The 13,344-nt window shown below is 55.9% G+C and overlaps 2 protein-coding genes across 8 annotated transcripts in view; one reads left to right on the forward strand and one right to left on the reverse strand.

Annotated features, from left to right (window-relative positions):
* PELP1 (proline, glutamate and leucine rich protein 1) overlaps positions 1–13,344 on the reverse strand; it is a 47,480-nt gene that overhangs the window by 24,156 nt on the left and 9,980 nt on the right. For 2 of the 4 annotated variants that reach the window (XM_065909739.1, XM_065909740.1), the window contains exon 2: positions 12,627–12,824. The exons of 1 other annotated variant lie outside the window; for it this stretch is intronic. In XM_065909739.1, the coding sequence (XP_065765811.1) occupies positions 12,627–12,689 (63 nt within the window). In that variant the 5' untranslated portion in view covers positions 12,690–12,824. Of the gene's footprint in view, positions 1–4,800; positions 4,887–12,626; positions 12,825–13,344 lie in introns of all 4 variants that reach the window. One more of the 4 variants, XM_065909741.1, reaches the window with a different exon arrangement.
* On the forward strand, positions 2,777–11,265 carry ARRB2 (arrestin beta 2). 4 transcript variants are annotated; one of them, XM_065909746.1, is made up of 15 exons: positions 2,777–2,887; positions 5,972–6,002; positions 6,588–6,648; positions 6,765–6,809; positions 7,033–7,229; positions 7,508–7,567; positions 7,945–8,012; positions 8,106–8,241; positions 8,467–8,551; positions 8,800–8,902; positions 9,179–9,316; positions 9,995–10,078; positions 10,181–10,260; positions 10,339–10,426; positions 10,707–11,265. In XM_065909746.1, exons 1-15 carry the CDS (start codon positions 2,865–2,867, stop codon positions 10,798–10,800), a joined length of 1,293 nt encoding a protein of 430 aa, XP_065765818.1. In that variant the 5' UTR covers positions 2,777–2,864; the 3' UTR covers positions 10,801–11,265. The 4 variants fall into 4 exon arrangements, with proteins under 4 accessions (XP_065765818.1, XP_065765820.1, XP_065765819.1 ...); XM_065909748.1 differs by having other exon boundaries at positions 10,372–10,426; XM_065909747.1 differs by having other exon boundaries at positions 8,830–8,902.

The following is a 13,344-nucleotide window of genomic DNA, read 5'->3' on the forward strand; positions in this document are numbered from 1 at the left end:
CCATAACCTCAGATATGCAGATGACACCACCCTTATGGCAGAAAGTGAAGAAGAACTAAAGAGCCTCTTGATGAAAGTGAAAGAGGAGAGTGAAAAGTTGGCTTAAAGCTCAACATTCAGAAAACAAAGATCATGGCATCTGGTCCCACCACTTCATGGCAAATAGATGGAGGAGCAACAGTGTAAACAGTGGCAGGCTTTATTTTTTTTGGACTTCAGAATCACTGCAGATGGTGACTGCAGCCATGAAAAAGATGCTTACTCCTTGGAAGGAAAGTTATGACCAACCTAGAGAGCATATTAAAAAGCAGAGACATTACTTTGCCAACAAAGGTCCGTCTAGTCAAGGCTATGGTTTTTCCAGTGGTCATGTATGGATGTGAGAGTTGGACTATAAAGAAAGCTGAGCACAGAAGAATTGATGTTTTTGAACTGTGGTGTTGGAGAAGACTCTTGAGAGGCCCTTGGACTACAAGGAGATCCAACCAGTCAATCCTAAAGGAAATCAGTCCTGAATATTCATTGGAAGGACTGATGTTGAAGCTGAAATTCCAATACTTTGGCCACCTGATGCGAAGAGCTGGACTCATTTGAAAAGACACTGATGCTGGGAAAGATTGAAGGTGGGAGAAGGGAACAACAGAGGATGAGATGGTTGTATGGCATCACTGACTCAATGGACATGAGTCTGAGTAAACTCTGGGAGTTGGTGATGAGCAGGGAGGCCTGGCGTGCTGCAGTCCATGGGGTCGCAAAGAGCCAGACCCCATGAGCGATTGAACTGAACTGAAAGTTGTCTTTATGTTAGTATTTTTTTAATACAGTAGTTGTAATGCCATGCAAATTGCAGCCTTTCAGTTCGAAAATCACTTTAGATATGTAGCGATATAGATCTCATTACCTTCTGGTAATGATCCTTTGACATAAATGATTCATGAATCCAAAAGAAATGTACCAGCTAAAGCTTGAAGGGGTGAAGGGTGAGCTTAGAAGGTGGTAGGAGAACTGGAGGTGGGAGGTGGCAGCTGGTAAGGCCTGCATTTGACCTTAAAGATGATCTCAAAACTTGTGCACATTGCTTTTTGTTGCACAGAAAAGTGGAGAAGAATGAAGTCAGCTCATTTGGGGAAGATGGGGGAATATGGGAAAACAGATGGAAGAAGAATACCTTAGCTTCTTAAGTCCAGAAATGTCCATCATTCATCATCCTCCCCCAGTCTGCTCAATTTGGCCTAGAAATGACTCTTCAGCCTGGTCCCCCTTCTCCCTTCCATTCTATTGTTCATCTTCTCTCCTTGATTAGTTTCAGTCTATGACAGTTGTGCCCCACTCCCTTCACCCTCCACACTGCCCGGAATTATCTTCCTAAAGGAGAAGTCTCATCATGCCACTCCACTCCTTGCCTTAAAGAGCAGATCCACTACTGGATCCACGTGTCTTCCTCCAGGGGAGGCTCCTGGTTCATTTCTTTAGCTGCTGAGCTGCTCCTGCTCAGTCATTACCGTCTCTTTTGTGACCTCATGGACTGTAGCCTGCCAGGCTCCTCTGTTTATGGGATTTTTCCAGGCAAGAATACTGGAGTGGGTTGTCATTTCCTACTCCAGGGGATCTTCCCGACCCAGGGATCGAACCCGCATCTCCTGCATTGGTAAGTGGATTCTTTGCCACTCCATCACCTGGGAAGCCTCATTCCTTTACCTGCTATACAAAATCATTCACACCCTGTTCCAGTCATCCTCTTCAGCCTTCTCTCTCCTGCCCTCTACCCCCACAAGCACCTCATAATAGGATGTGCCTTGCCTTTCTCTCTCTTTGGCATACCCTTTCCCAACTTCTGCCCACCCTTCAGAAAGATTATCCTCAAATGTCCCCTCCTCTGGACAGCCTGCACTGACTCCATCCCTCCCCCAGCCAAGCTCTGGGAGTCACTTTGTCTTCTGAGTCATACCTCTATTATAGCATTCCTGGAATCATAATACCTCTTCATATGTCTCCTCAACCATACGAGGAAGGCAGGGGCGATGTTAATTCATGTCTGTCTTCCCATTGCCTAGTATAGTGATTAGCACAAAACAGACATGGATAGATGGATGGATGCATGAATGGATGTTAACTTCGATGAATGGATGGAGAAGAGTAGTAAGAGAATTTAGGAGAAGTAACCCTGAGAAGATCAAAGAGAGACACCAGAGGGAGCTGACACACCACAATAAAGAAGTGGGCGGGAGGGCCAAAGAAGGCTACAAGCTCTGGGGTGAGCGGCGCGCGATAGGCGAGCGTCACGCAACTGGAACCGCTCACGCACCTGTGCATCCCCTTATCCTCCTTCCTAGACTGCGTTCGAGCTCACCCACCGCCCCCAGCATCCCCGCAGCCTCCAACGCCACTGAGAAAGCAAACAAAGGGGAGGGAACCCCTGCAGGGTGCTGGATGCAGGGAGCCAATCAGAATGCTTTAATCTCCTGGAAGGCGGGCGCCTTCTTTTGAGGGGGCCCAATCAGTTCCTAAGCGGGTGCGGAGGGGCGGAGAGATGGGCGGGAGGAGCAGTGTGTAGAGACCGCGCGCGCCGGGGAGGGATTCCTTGGCAGGGGTGGGGATGGAGGGCGGAGGGGGCCGGGCGGAGCCAATCACCGCGCGTGCCTGTGAGAAGAGGGCGGGCAGCGCCGTGGCGCGCGCGATCCGGGCTGACGCATCTGGCCCCGGTTCCCCAGGATCCAAGTTGGGAGGGGGGGAGAAGAGGCGGGGGTAGTGGAGAGAGCGCGGGGGCGCGCGTGCGCAGTGGCGCGGGGAGGAGCAGGGACCTGGCAGAGGGCTAGAAGGCTGTGAGCTCTCCGCGAACCGGGCGGGCGGCGGGCGCGCGCACGATGGGGGAGAAACCCGGGACCAGGTAAGAGAGGTGGGGCCATTCGGCGGGACGTGGGCGGCGGCACCGGGCGGGTGCCGGGACGGTACCCAGACAGGAACACCAGGGAGAGAATTCGGGGGCCGGACGCCTGGGTCCGTAGGGGACAGCCATCCGGGGCCGCACGCCTAGGTTCTCGAGGATAATGAGGGGAAGGCATGCCACAGCCCCTGCAGAAAGCGAGGGCTGAAGATCAAGAAACCTGCATCGGGGTTCTCGCAGAGATGTGGGGGGCCGGACGACTGGGTTCTCCGGTGCAGCCTGCGTTGCAGGGGCGGAGGAAGGAGCAGGTGGCCGGCCCGGAGGGGACGGGTGTGGGCAGGCTAGATGCCAGGGGCAGGATCCCCCCCCAAGACTCGTGCCCAGCCACTTGAAAGCCTCCTATCCAATACCCCACAGGCAGTCGGGCTGCCCCCACCGGTCCCAAGGGCCGGGTGGCTCTGCTTCCAAACTTCTCCTTTCCCCGGGGTTGCTAGGAGCAACAGCTTCATTTTGGGGGAGCAAAGAGTGCTTGGCGACCCTCCCCAATTCTGGGCCTTATCCCTATTCCCGGGGGTGAGGGGAGGCTGTATCTGCCCAGGGCACGCCATCCACTCCCCGGATGTTTTCTGTGCAATCGAGGCTCTTTCCTTCCACTGACACCCCGAGTTCTCTTTTTTGGTCTCTAGCAAAATCCACTTCCTGTTGTGACCCAACACCTCCGGGGGTGAATGCCTGAGTCTCTGGGGAGCAGGAACAAAAGAGGAAAAAGATTGGGGCTATTTGCTTCTCTCCAGAGAGGATCAGGAATGGGCCCCTGGTTCTGAGCTGTCACTTGTTCTGCAAAACATTTTACCAGCCCCACAGCTCCCCACCCATAGAGTAGGAAATCACAGGTTCCTGAGCACCCAGTCGACTGATACTGGAGAGGTGATCAGAGGGACGACTGGTGTCCTGGATTAGGGGTTAAACACAGCAAAAGGGGAAGTCGCTGACTTGAGGGAGGCCCCAGATTTCCGTTATGTGGTTCAGGGAGGGGGACGGATGGACCACACGGGGACTGCTGACTTGGCACAATTCCTCCCACCTCCATCAAATTCTGGGCCACAGGAAATGGAGAGAATAGCAGGAAGTGTGAAGGGGCATCTGCTTCTGCCGCCCCCCTCTCCCCCCACCTGCCGGGCACCTCTCAGGTCACCCGACACTCCGCCTTCTTGGCCAGCTTCAGTATACACATGCTTGCTCCTCCCTAGCCGGCAGGAGGCTGGCTGGGTTAGGATCCAAAGGGCAGGTGCCCTGCAACTGCTTCAGGGCAATTACTCCAGAACCACACTCCAGTTGTCCAACGGACTGTGGCTGTCCCAACCCTCTGCCAAGGACTCCTGATGGGAAGAAACACTGGGACAAAAAGGAAAACCAGAAGCAAGGGGGAGGGAGAGCTGAAGGCTGCCACAGCAGTCAGCCCCCAGGTGGGGACAAGAGATAGGGTGCTTATCCTAGTTCCCACCACACCAGTGTCTGCCCTCCTTTACTGGATGGGGGCACCTGGGGGCCTCTGTACCCTATGCCTTATGGTCTCTGGATAACTTGGCATTCTGGGAAGAAGGGGCATGTGACGTTGTTACAGTGGATGGGCCAGGTGGCAGGATTTCAGTTTCTACTACCTGGGGACCCTTCCCGGGTATCACTGCTGAGGCAGAGTGGATTGGTAGGAGTGAGGTGGGGCAGGAGAGAACAGGCCCACAAGTGTCCAGGGCACAGGGGTTGCCAGACATCTCCCTATCCTCCCAGCAGTGGGTGGAGTCCAGGCTTAGACCATTTCAGCAACCAGAAAGCAAACTGTCCTTCACTCCAACAAACATAATGCCAAGAACAGAGGCAGGATAGTACAATCATTTAGTGATGAAGAGCCAGAGTACCTCTGTCTGTACCCGAATTCCACCATTTACACTCTCCGTGACCTCAGGCAAAATACTTGACCTCTCCTGGGCTTCAGTTTCCTCACCTGTAAAATAGGAATATTAGGACCTCCATTACTGGATTGCTAAGAGTATTAAATGAAATTAACACACCTGAAACACTTGCAACACTATAGGGCATGAACCATTCACCCAATAAATGTTAGGCAGTATCATGGTGTCTGGCTTATGGCTGGGGACATCTAAATCAATAAGGCCTCTGTTGCCCACAGTCTAGTGAAATAGATGATACACAGCTAACTGCACGTTATCACACTACATGTGTGCTAAGTCACTCAGTCGTGTCCAGTTCTTTGTGACCCCACGGACTGCAGCCCACCTGGTTCCTCTGTCCATGGGATTCTCCAGGCAAGAATACTGGAGTGGGTTGCCATGCCCTCCTCCAGGGTATCATCCCAACCCAGGGATCGAACCCTTGTCTCTTATGTCTCCTGCATTGGTAGGCGGGTTCTTGACCACTAGCACCACCTGGGAAGCCCTATGACACTATAGGTAAAGCATAAACAAGGTGTGACAGAAACCCCCAAAAAGGGAGTGACTAGAGTGGGCCTGGATCTTCTTTCTAAAGGAGGTGACATCTGAGCTGGGCCTTGAAAGACAAATAACCTTTTAAGCTGCTGAGATCAGAGACAGGAACAGTTGGAGGTTAATGGAGAGCAGGGTCACGCTTAGGAACTGCCCATAATAGAAACAATTTAGAGCCATTGCTCTTTCCAGTACTCCAGCTCTTGTGGGAGGTGGAGACCAGAGATGGAAAGAGGGAGTGGTCTTATACAGACAACCTGCAACCTGCCCATTCAGGTCCCCCTGGAGGAGGTCTTCTGGGAAGAGCCTGAGCGGTTCCTCTGGCAACCTGAGGCCATTGCCAGGGGAGGAGGGGAACTAGTGAGGGTGGAGCAAGGGGGTTGCCATGCTGGGTATATTAACGGCTTGTGGTTACCTGTCCTTCTGGGGAGAAGTGGGACGGGGTAGGGCTGGGTAAAGCCCCAGCCTCCAGGTGGGAATCTCAGGTGAGCTCTGCCTTCTCAGGCTGGGGAGGGACGAGGTCCTGGCACCTGGGTCTCTGCTGAGTCTGAGGCAGGCAGTGGGGTTTCCCTTTCTGTTTTGTTAGGGTCTTCAAGAAGTCGAGTCCTAACTGCAAGGTGAGTCTCCCACAGCGCTTCTCCTCCTGACCCTCCCTGGGCCCTCACAAGGCCCGGCCTGCCCCTAGACGAACCCCAACCCCAAGCTCCCCACTTCCTGTGACAGCTAAGAGCCGACTTCCTTCCCTCCTGAAGCCCCTGGCCGCAAAGGCCTAAGCCAGCCACAGGGCTGGGTGGGGACAGGCTGGTGTCCTAAGTGAGACTCAGGGGGAGGGGCCAGAAGTCCAGGCCTGGAGCCCTCATAGGGGCCAAGCCAGGATGCCTCCCCCAGGCTATGGCCTGTTTATCCGAGGTCCTTGAGGGCATCTGGTGAGGTTCTCTAACCGCCTGCCTCGGGCCAGGTTCTCCTGGACACACAGACACACCCACCACCTGGAAACCATATTAGGGAGCAGTTAAAAAGCCTCAAGTTCAGCTAGTCGGGGGAAAGCCCACCACTCTCCTCTTGCAACTCTACAAAAACCCAGAGAAACTCCTTCAGAGACCCCCAACCTGGGAGGCCCAGGGGCAGGGCAGCCACTTTTGAGGGCCCTGAAGCCCTGCCAGCCCCTACCCAGTCTTCCTGTGATCCCTCTGCATCCTCAGCTCACCGTGTACCTGGGCAAGCGGGACTTTGTGGACCACCTGGACAAAGTGGATCCTGTAGGTAAGTAAGACTGCCCAGAAGGGAGCATCATGTCCCCCGAGATGGGAGGCAGTTCCTGGACCCAGGAATGGAGGGGAGGCCCTGACAGCACTGCGCTCCTGTGTCCCCTTCCCCAGATGGCGTGGTGCTAGTGGACCCGGACTACTTGAAGGACCGCAAAGGTACCGGCCCCGAGGCCAGGGGCCTGGGGGAAGGGAGTCAGGGAGGCGCGGTTGGCACTGGGACGGGCCTCAAGGAGACAGGTGGGGAGCCGAGGCGAAAGCCAGGAGTGGGGTGAGATTCAGGCAGGTGCTGTGCTGCCGAGGAGGGAGCAGCTGCTGCTACGAACTGGGGGGACTTCGGGAGGGGGGCTCCTGACCACCCCGCCTTGCCCTCCCTTGCTAGTGTTTGTGACCCTCACCTGCGCCTTCCGCTATGGCCGCGAAGACCTGGACGTGCTGGGCTTGTCCTTCCGCAAAGACCTGTTCATCGCCAACTACCAGGCCTTCCCCCCAACGCCCAACCCACCCCGGCCCCCCACCCGCCTGCAGGAGCGGCTGCTGAGGAAGCTGGGCCAGCATGCCCACCCCTTTTTTTTCACAGTGAGGATGCCCCCACCCTCTGCAGAGCAAGGGGTCCGGGACTGTGTTGGGGGGCAGGGGTGAGGCACCTGTTACAAGAAGGTCTGGGAGTAACACTGTGGGACCCTAGACCCCCAGACCCCTTCAGAGTCACCCTGCACTCCTAGCCTCTCTGCCTCCTCCCTGGGGCCCCCTCCGTTTTCCTTTCTCATCCCCAGGAGTCCCTCTCCAGCCTCTTGAGATTGAGAGGAAGATTTGGGGACTTTCTGGAAGAACTGAACTCTTTTCCTTCGCCGCAGATACCCCAGAACCTGCCCTGCTCCGTCACCCTGCAGCCGGGCCCGGAGGACACCGGGAAGGTAGGGGAGGACAGTCCAGCAGGAGCCAGGGGCGCACCTGAGGCAGCCTGGGGTGCTGAGGAGACAGCAGCGTGGGACTCAGGGCAGGCAAATATGGCCCGTGGCGGTGGCCCTGGGGAACGGGCGCTGTCCCCTGTCCCCTACCGCCTCCTGCTCTTCACCTGCTCATAAGGGTAGAAGGGCTCAGCTTGCACAGCCAGGACCGAGTCCCGGCCTCAGGCAGGCAGAGGCCCTAGGCTAGAGGCTAGAGGTGAGACCCAGGCCCTAGGCTCCTCAGACCCAGAGTCCCTGCCCAAGGCGAGGGAAGCAGGAAGGAAGGGAGTGGCGGTGGCGGCAGGGACCTTGTGTAAGATGTGCCCTTTTCTACCCCCCTTGAGGCCTGCGGGGTAGACTTTGAGATTCGAGCCTTCTGCGCCAAATCACTAGAAGAGAAAAGCCACAAACGGTGAGGGACGCAGCCCCCCTCGGGCCTGACCCGGACCCCGTTGGAAGGTGGGAGCCAGTGTCTGATCCCTCACCGCTCGCCTCCTGCCCCCAGGAACTCTGTGCGTCTGGTGATCCGAAAGGTGCAGTTTGCCCCAGAGAAACCCGGCCCCCAGCCTTCAGCTGAAACCACGCGCCACTTCCTCATGTCTGACCGGTCCCTGCACCTTGAGGCTTCACTGGACAAGGAGGTGGGGTGGGGACGCATGTGCTGCAATGCAGGCCCTGGGGGGAGGGCTGGAACCACAGGGCAGGATGGTGTTTTCAAAGGAGGCCACCTTAGCTGAGGGTGGGCTTGGGTACAGGCTGGGAGGAGGCCCAGCCCTGTGTGTGTATGGCGGGGGTGAGGAGGGGGTCATGCTAATAATAAGGATCAGTGAAAACACCCAATTAACCTGACCCCCTCCCCTCAAAAGCTGTACTACCATGGAGAGCCCCTCAATGTCAATGTCCACGTCACCAATAATTCCACTAAGACTGTCAAGAAGATCAAAGTCTCTGGTAGGAGGTGGGGGTTGTAAGGGGGCCTTACAATGGGGGCGGGGTGGGGGGGGACAGTTTCTGCCAACGTGGCCTCAAGCATCAGCTCAGCCCCAGGACTGAGCCCAGTTTGGGAGACCCACGGGGCTCAAAGACTTCTGGCTGTCTGTCCCGGGATGAGATGGAGGGGCAGTGCGGGTCCTCAGAGGGGCCGGGGCCCTTGCCTGGGTCTGGAGCTAAGTAGGGGGTTGTCTGTACCCCATGCCCAGTGGCTTGGCACCTGGCCCCTCCCCCCACAGTGAGACAGTACGCCGACATCTGCCTCTTCAGCACCGCCCAGTACAAGTGCCCCGTGGCTCAGGTCGAACAAGAGTGAGTAGCAGAACAGCCCTGGGAAGGGTGCCCTGGGAACGTGGGGGTGTGGGTGGTTCTTCCCAAATGGTCTCTACTTACAAGGACATTCCCTCCAGTCTGAGGGTGGCTCTGAGCTGCCCGTTTTCTTGAGCAGTTGGCCCAAAACCTACTCCCTGTGACTCGTGCCCACAGAGAGGAGGGGCTGGTGATGGGGGGGAAGCCGCTGGGGGTGGGAGCTGCCCCCTTGCCCGGCCTGCCCCCTCAGAGTCTCCCTCTCTCGCCCCCACCCCGCAGTGACCAGGTGTCGCCCAGTTCCACCTTCTGTAAGGTGTACACCATAACCCCCCTGCTCAGCAACAACCGGGAGAAGCGCGGCCTTGCCCTGGACGGGAAGCTCAAGCACGAGGACACCAACCTGGCATCCAGCACCATGTGAGGGGGAGGCGGGGCGGCTGCAGCGCAGGGGACTGGACACCCCTTCTGTCCCCGGGCCAGGGCTCTGTCACTGAACAGACCCCAAACACCTCTCCTGTTCTCAGAGGGAGGCAGACAAACCAGATACAGGACAGAATGTGTAGTGCGTTTACTGACAGGTGTTAAGGAGAAAAAGCAAGGCCGACCTGGGAGATATAAAGGGGGAGGGTGGTGGGAGGGATGGGGAGACCTGACCCAGAGGTGGATTCTGGGTGAAGGTGCCAAGGGAGTAGGTGATGTGGATGTGCAGGGCAGGAGCACTCCAGGCAGAGGGTACCACAGGCACAAAGACCCTGAGGTGGACCCCCGGGTGTCTGAGGCAGGCCCCCTAGGGCAACAGCTTCATAAAGTAGGGGCTGGATTTTCCCCCCTACCCGCCCCTCTGTACATGACCACATACAGCAAGCCTGGAGGCCAGCCTGGGAGCCAGAAGTGGGGTCAGAGGGCCGATGGAGAGCAAGACAGTGCGGGGTGGCTGGGTTGCAAGGACTTGGGCTTTTACTGAGAGAGGGATGAGAAGGACCACAGCAGGGTACTTTACGTGACATGAGCATGCTGGTATCTGTAGTCCTGCCTCCTCATGGGGGCCCCAGGGTGGGCAGTGGGCTCTGGTCCAACCCCTTCCCCCAATTGCAGCGTAAAGGAGGGTGCCAACAAGGAGGTGCTGGGGATCCTGGTGTCCTATAGGGTCAAGGTGAAGCTGGTGGTGTCTCGAGGCGGGTGAGTGCTGGGCTGGGGGGATCCTGGGGGTGGGGGGCGGCGCAGAGGTTTCCTCTGGCTCTGCGCTATCATCTCTTCTTGCCACCTCTCCCCCAACCCCAGGGACGTCTCAGTGGAGCTGCCTTTTGTTCTCATGCATCCCAAGCCCCATGATCACATCGCCCTTCCCAGGCCCCAGTCAGGTGAGCCTGCCACCCACCCAAGCCCCCAAAGGGAGGGTCTGAAGCAAGGCCAGCCTAGAGGAAAGCTGGTCCTTTTAGCACCCACCTACCCCCCGACTCTCCTCCCCTCAGCTGCTCCTGAAACAGATGCCCCTGTGGACACCAACCTCATTGAATTCGATACCAAGTAAGAGACATGCCCCACCCCTTTGAGCTTTGACTCTCTGGACAGATTCCTGTAACATTCAGATCTACCCCATTTTTTTCCCTTTGGGAGGCGGGATGGTTGAAGCATCCAATTGAGAGGCTCATGAGCTGCCAACTACCACCCCTTCTCTGTCCCTCTGCAAACATCTCCAATCCCAAGGCTGCTCCGGTGCCTCTATCTCTGGGAGGGGAGGGGACTGGGAGGTGGAGGAGGAGGAGGCCTAGGGCCCCCACCTCACCCCCTCCTCTCTACCATCAAGCTATGCCACAGACGACGACATTGTGTTTGAGGACTTTGCCCGGCTGCGGCTCAAGGGGCTGAAGGACGAGGACTACGACGACCAGTTCTGCTAGGAAGGGGGGCTGGAAGAAGGAAGTGGATGGTGGGGGGGACAGGTGGGGGCAGGACCAAGACCCCCACTGTCACTGAGAGGGATCCCAGCCCCTCTTTCCTTCCCCTCCACCCAGCAGCTTCCTTGACCAACCCCTCCCTCTCCCACCCTCCCCCAACCCCCACCAGATACGCACTGGACCCAGCTCTTGTGGAACATGGGCATTAATTTTTTGACTTCGGCTGTGCTTCCCCAATCCCCCAGTGGGTGGCAAGCTGTGTTCACACCTCAGTTTTTTGGAGGGGGAGCCAAAGAGGAGTGATAGTAGGAAAAGGGGGGGAAGCACTCCCACATTCAACCTCACACCAACACCCCCTCCTGTCACTATCTCTGCCTCCCATTCTTTCAGGATGAGACCCTTTGGGGGGCAAGACCACTTTGTTGTTTCTGAGTATAAAGAAGAAAATAAACCTTTTAATAGGCCTGAGTGTGTGTTTTCTGTGTGGTGTTTAAGGGGCGCGCAGTGTGCTCATCCATGATGGTCAGCTGTGGATGAGGGCTGAGTCCCTTATCTGCACCCATGTGGCACCTGGCCCAGAGGCTGTCAATAAACATTTACAGAATGGCTGATCTGTACCTGTGCCCCAAGGTGAACACAGAAGCTTGATTTGGTCAGTCCCGACTCAAAGGTAGTTTGACAAAGCCACAGAGCAAACTCTCTCATTTACAGAGGGAATCACAACTCACTTTCCCGCAGACTAGATGCTCGTGGGAGCTGGGCAGGGCAGGCCCGTCCCTGCTGGGGCTGATGTACACAACCACAGGGTGACCTGTTGTGACTGAGCTATTTCCACTGCTCTGTGGCTGCTTCCACGGTCCGTTCCTGGGGCTCGATGGGGCCACAGCTGCAGGCAGAAGCCACACGACTGACATCTCTGTGCAGCCTGGTACTTACACTGTCACACAGAAGCCGAGGCTTCAGGCAGCCAAAGGCAGTTGTGCTGCTGTGGACAAGTCCAAGAAGCTACAGCCCACTGCTGCTCCTCTGACGCTCGTCGGGGACTCCCAGAGGCTCGGCCCAAGCCCCTGGCTGGGCTGGAGGGAGGAGTGATACTCTCGACATCCCTCACCCCCACCACCCACTCCCACTCCTGCAGTCCAACCTTCCTTTTTCTATTAAGGCTCATTCATTCGTGCCATGAACCATCTTGATTTAAACCCCCATCATGTGCTAAGCACAGTACAGGGATGGCAGTGGTCAAAACAAACTTGAAATCATTACAGTATCTGCTCCGAAGGAGAAACGCAGCAGCTAGGGAGCTCTGACTGAGGCGAGGGCTGGAGACTGATCTCCCTGGAGGTGATGGTGACCTTGGAACAGAGCCCTGGAAGATGAGGAGGAGGCCAGTATCCCAGGCAACAGTAACACCATGTGTGAGGGCAGCGGGAACAGAGCACATTTCAGAGGCTGAAAGAGGCCAGAGGGACTGGGACAGAGACATTCGGGGGCAAAGCAGTTCCAGATGAGGCCGGTGAGGCAATGGGGCCCCTCCTACCAGCCTTTAGTGGCTCAGTGGTAAAGAATCCGCCTGCCCATGCAGGAGATGTGGGTTCGATCCCTGGGTTGGGACGATCCCCCTGGAGGAGGAAATGGCAAGCGATTCCAGTACTCTTGCCTGGAAAATTCTGTGGACAGAGAAGCCTGGAGGGCTGCAGCTCATGGGGTCACAGTCACAGAGTCAGACAACGACAAAGCGTACACGCACGCACATGGCTCATGAAACCTAATTAAATCATGATTTACCCACAGGCTTTCAGTGCCCCCAGAATGCCAGTGGCCTTGCTCACCTCTCCACAGTAGCAGCCTATTTGCACAGCCTGGTCGTCTTCACGCGGAGGGACCGCCATCATCCCTCTGACCCCTGGGGACCTGCTCCTTGACCTCGGAGCTCTTGGCCTGTGGACCTCACAGCTTTTCAGGTGACTCCGAATCCTCTGAGGTGCACGATGAAGACACGGAGTCCTAAGCTTCCACCTTCCCCGATTCTGATTCAGTTGGTCCCAAGAAGAATCCATGAATCAGGATTGTGAATTAGAACACAGTTTGAGAAATGCCTTTTTTCTTTTAGCTTAAAAACATTTTTAATGCTTTTAAGAAAGTGAAACATGCACATAGTTAAAAAAAAAAAAAAAAAAACACAGGAAAGCAAAGTCTCCCTCCTGCCCTTGACCCCCAGCCTCCCATTTCTCATTCCCAGAAGCAGTCAATATCACCAGTTCCTTGATTATTCTTCCAAAGACATTCTTCAGACACAGTCATACCTGTATAACCTATATTTCTCCCTTATTTTAAATACAGGTAACAGCAAACAGTTAGAACAGGACATGGAACAACAGACTGGTTCCAAATAGGAAAAGGAGTACATCAAGGCTGTATATTGTCACCCTGCTTATTTAACTTATATGCAGAGTACATCATGAGAAACGCTGGGCTGGAAAAAGCACAAGCTGGAATCAAGATTACCGGGAGAAATATAAATAACCTCAGATATGCAGATGACACCAC

Source organism: Muntiacus reevesi, chromosome 18 (genome assembly GCF_963930625.1).
Source record: "Muntiacus reevesi chromosome 18, mMunRee1.1, whole genome shotgun sequence".
Taxonomy (NCBI): Eukaryota; Metazoa; Chordata; class Mammalia; order Artiodactyla; family Cervidae; genus Muntiacus; species Muntiacus reevesi.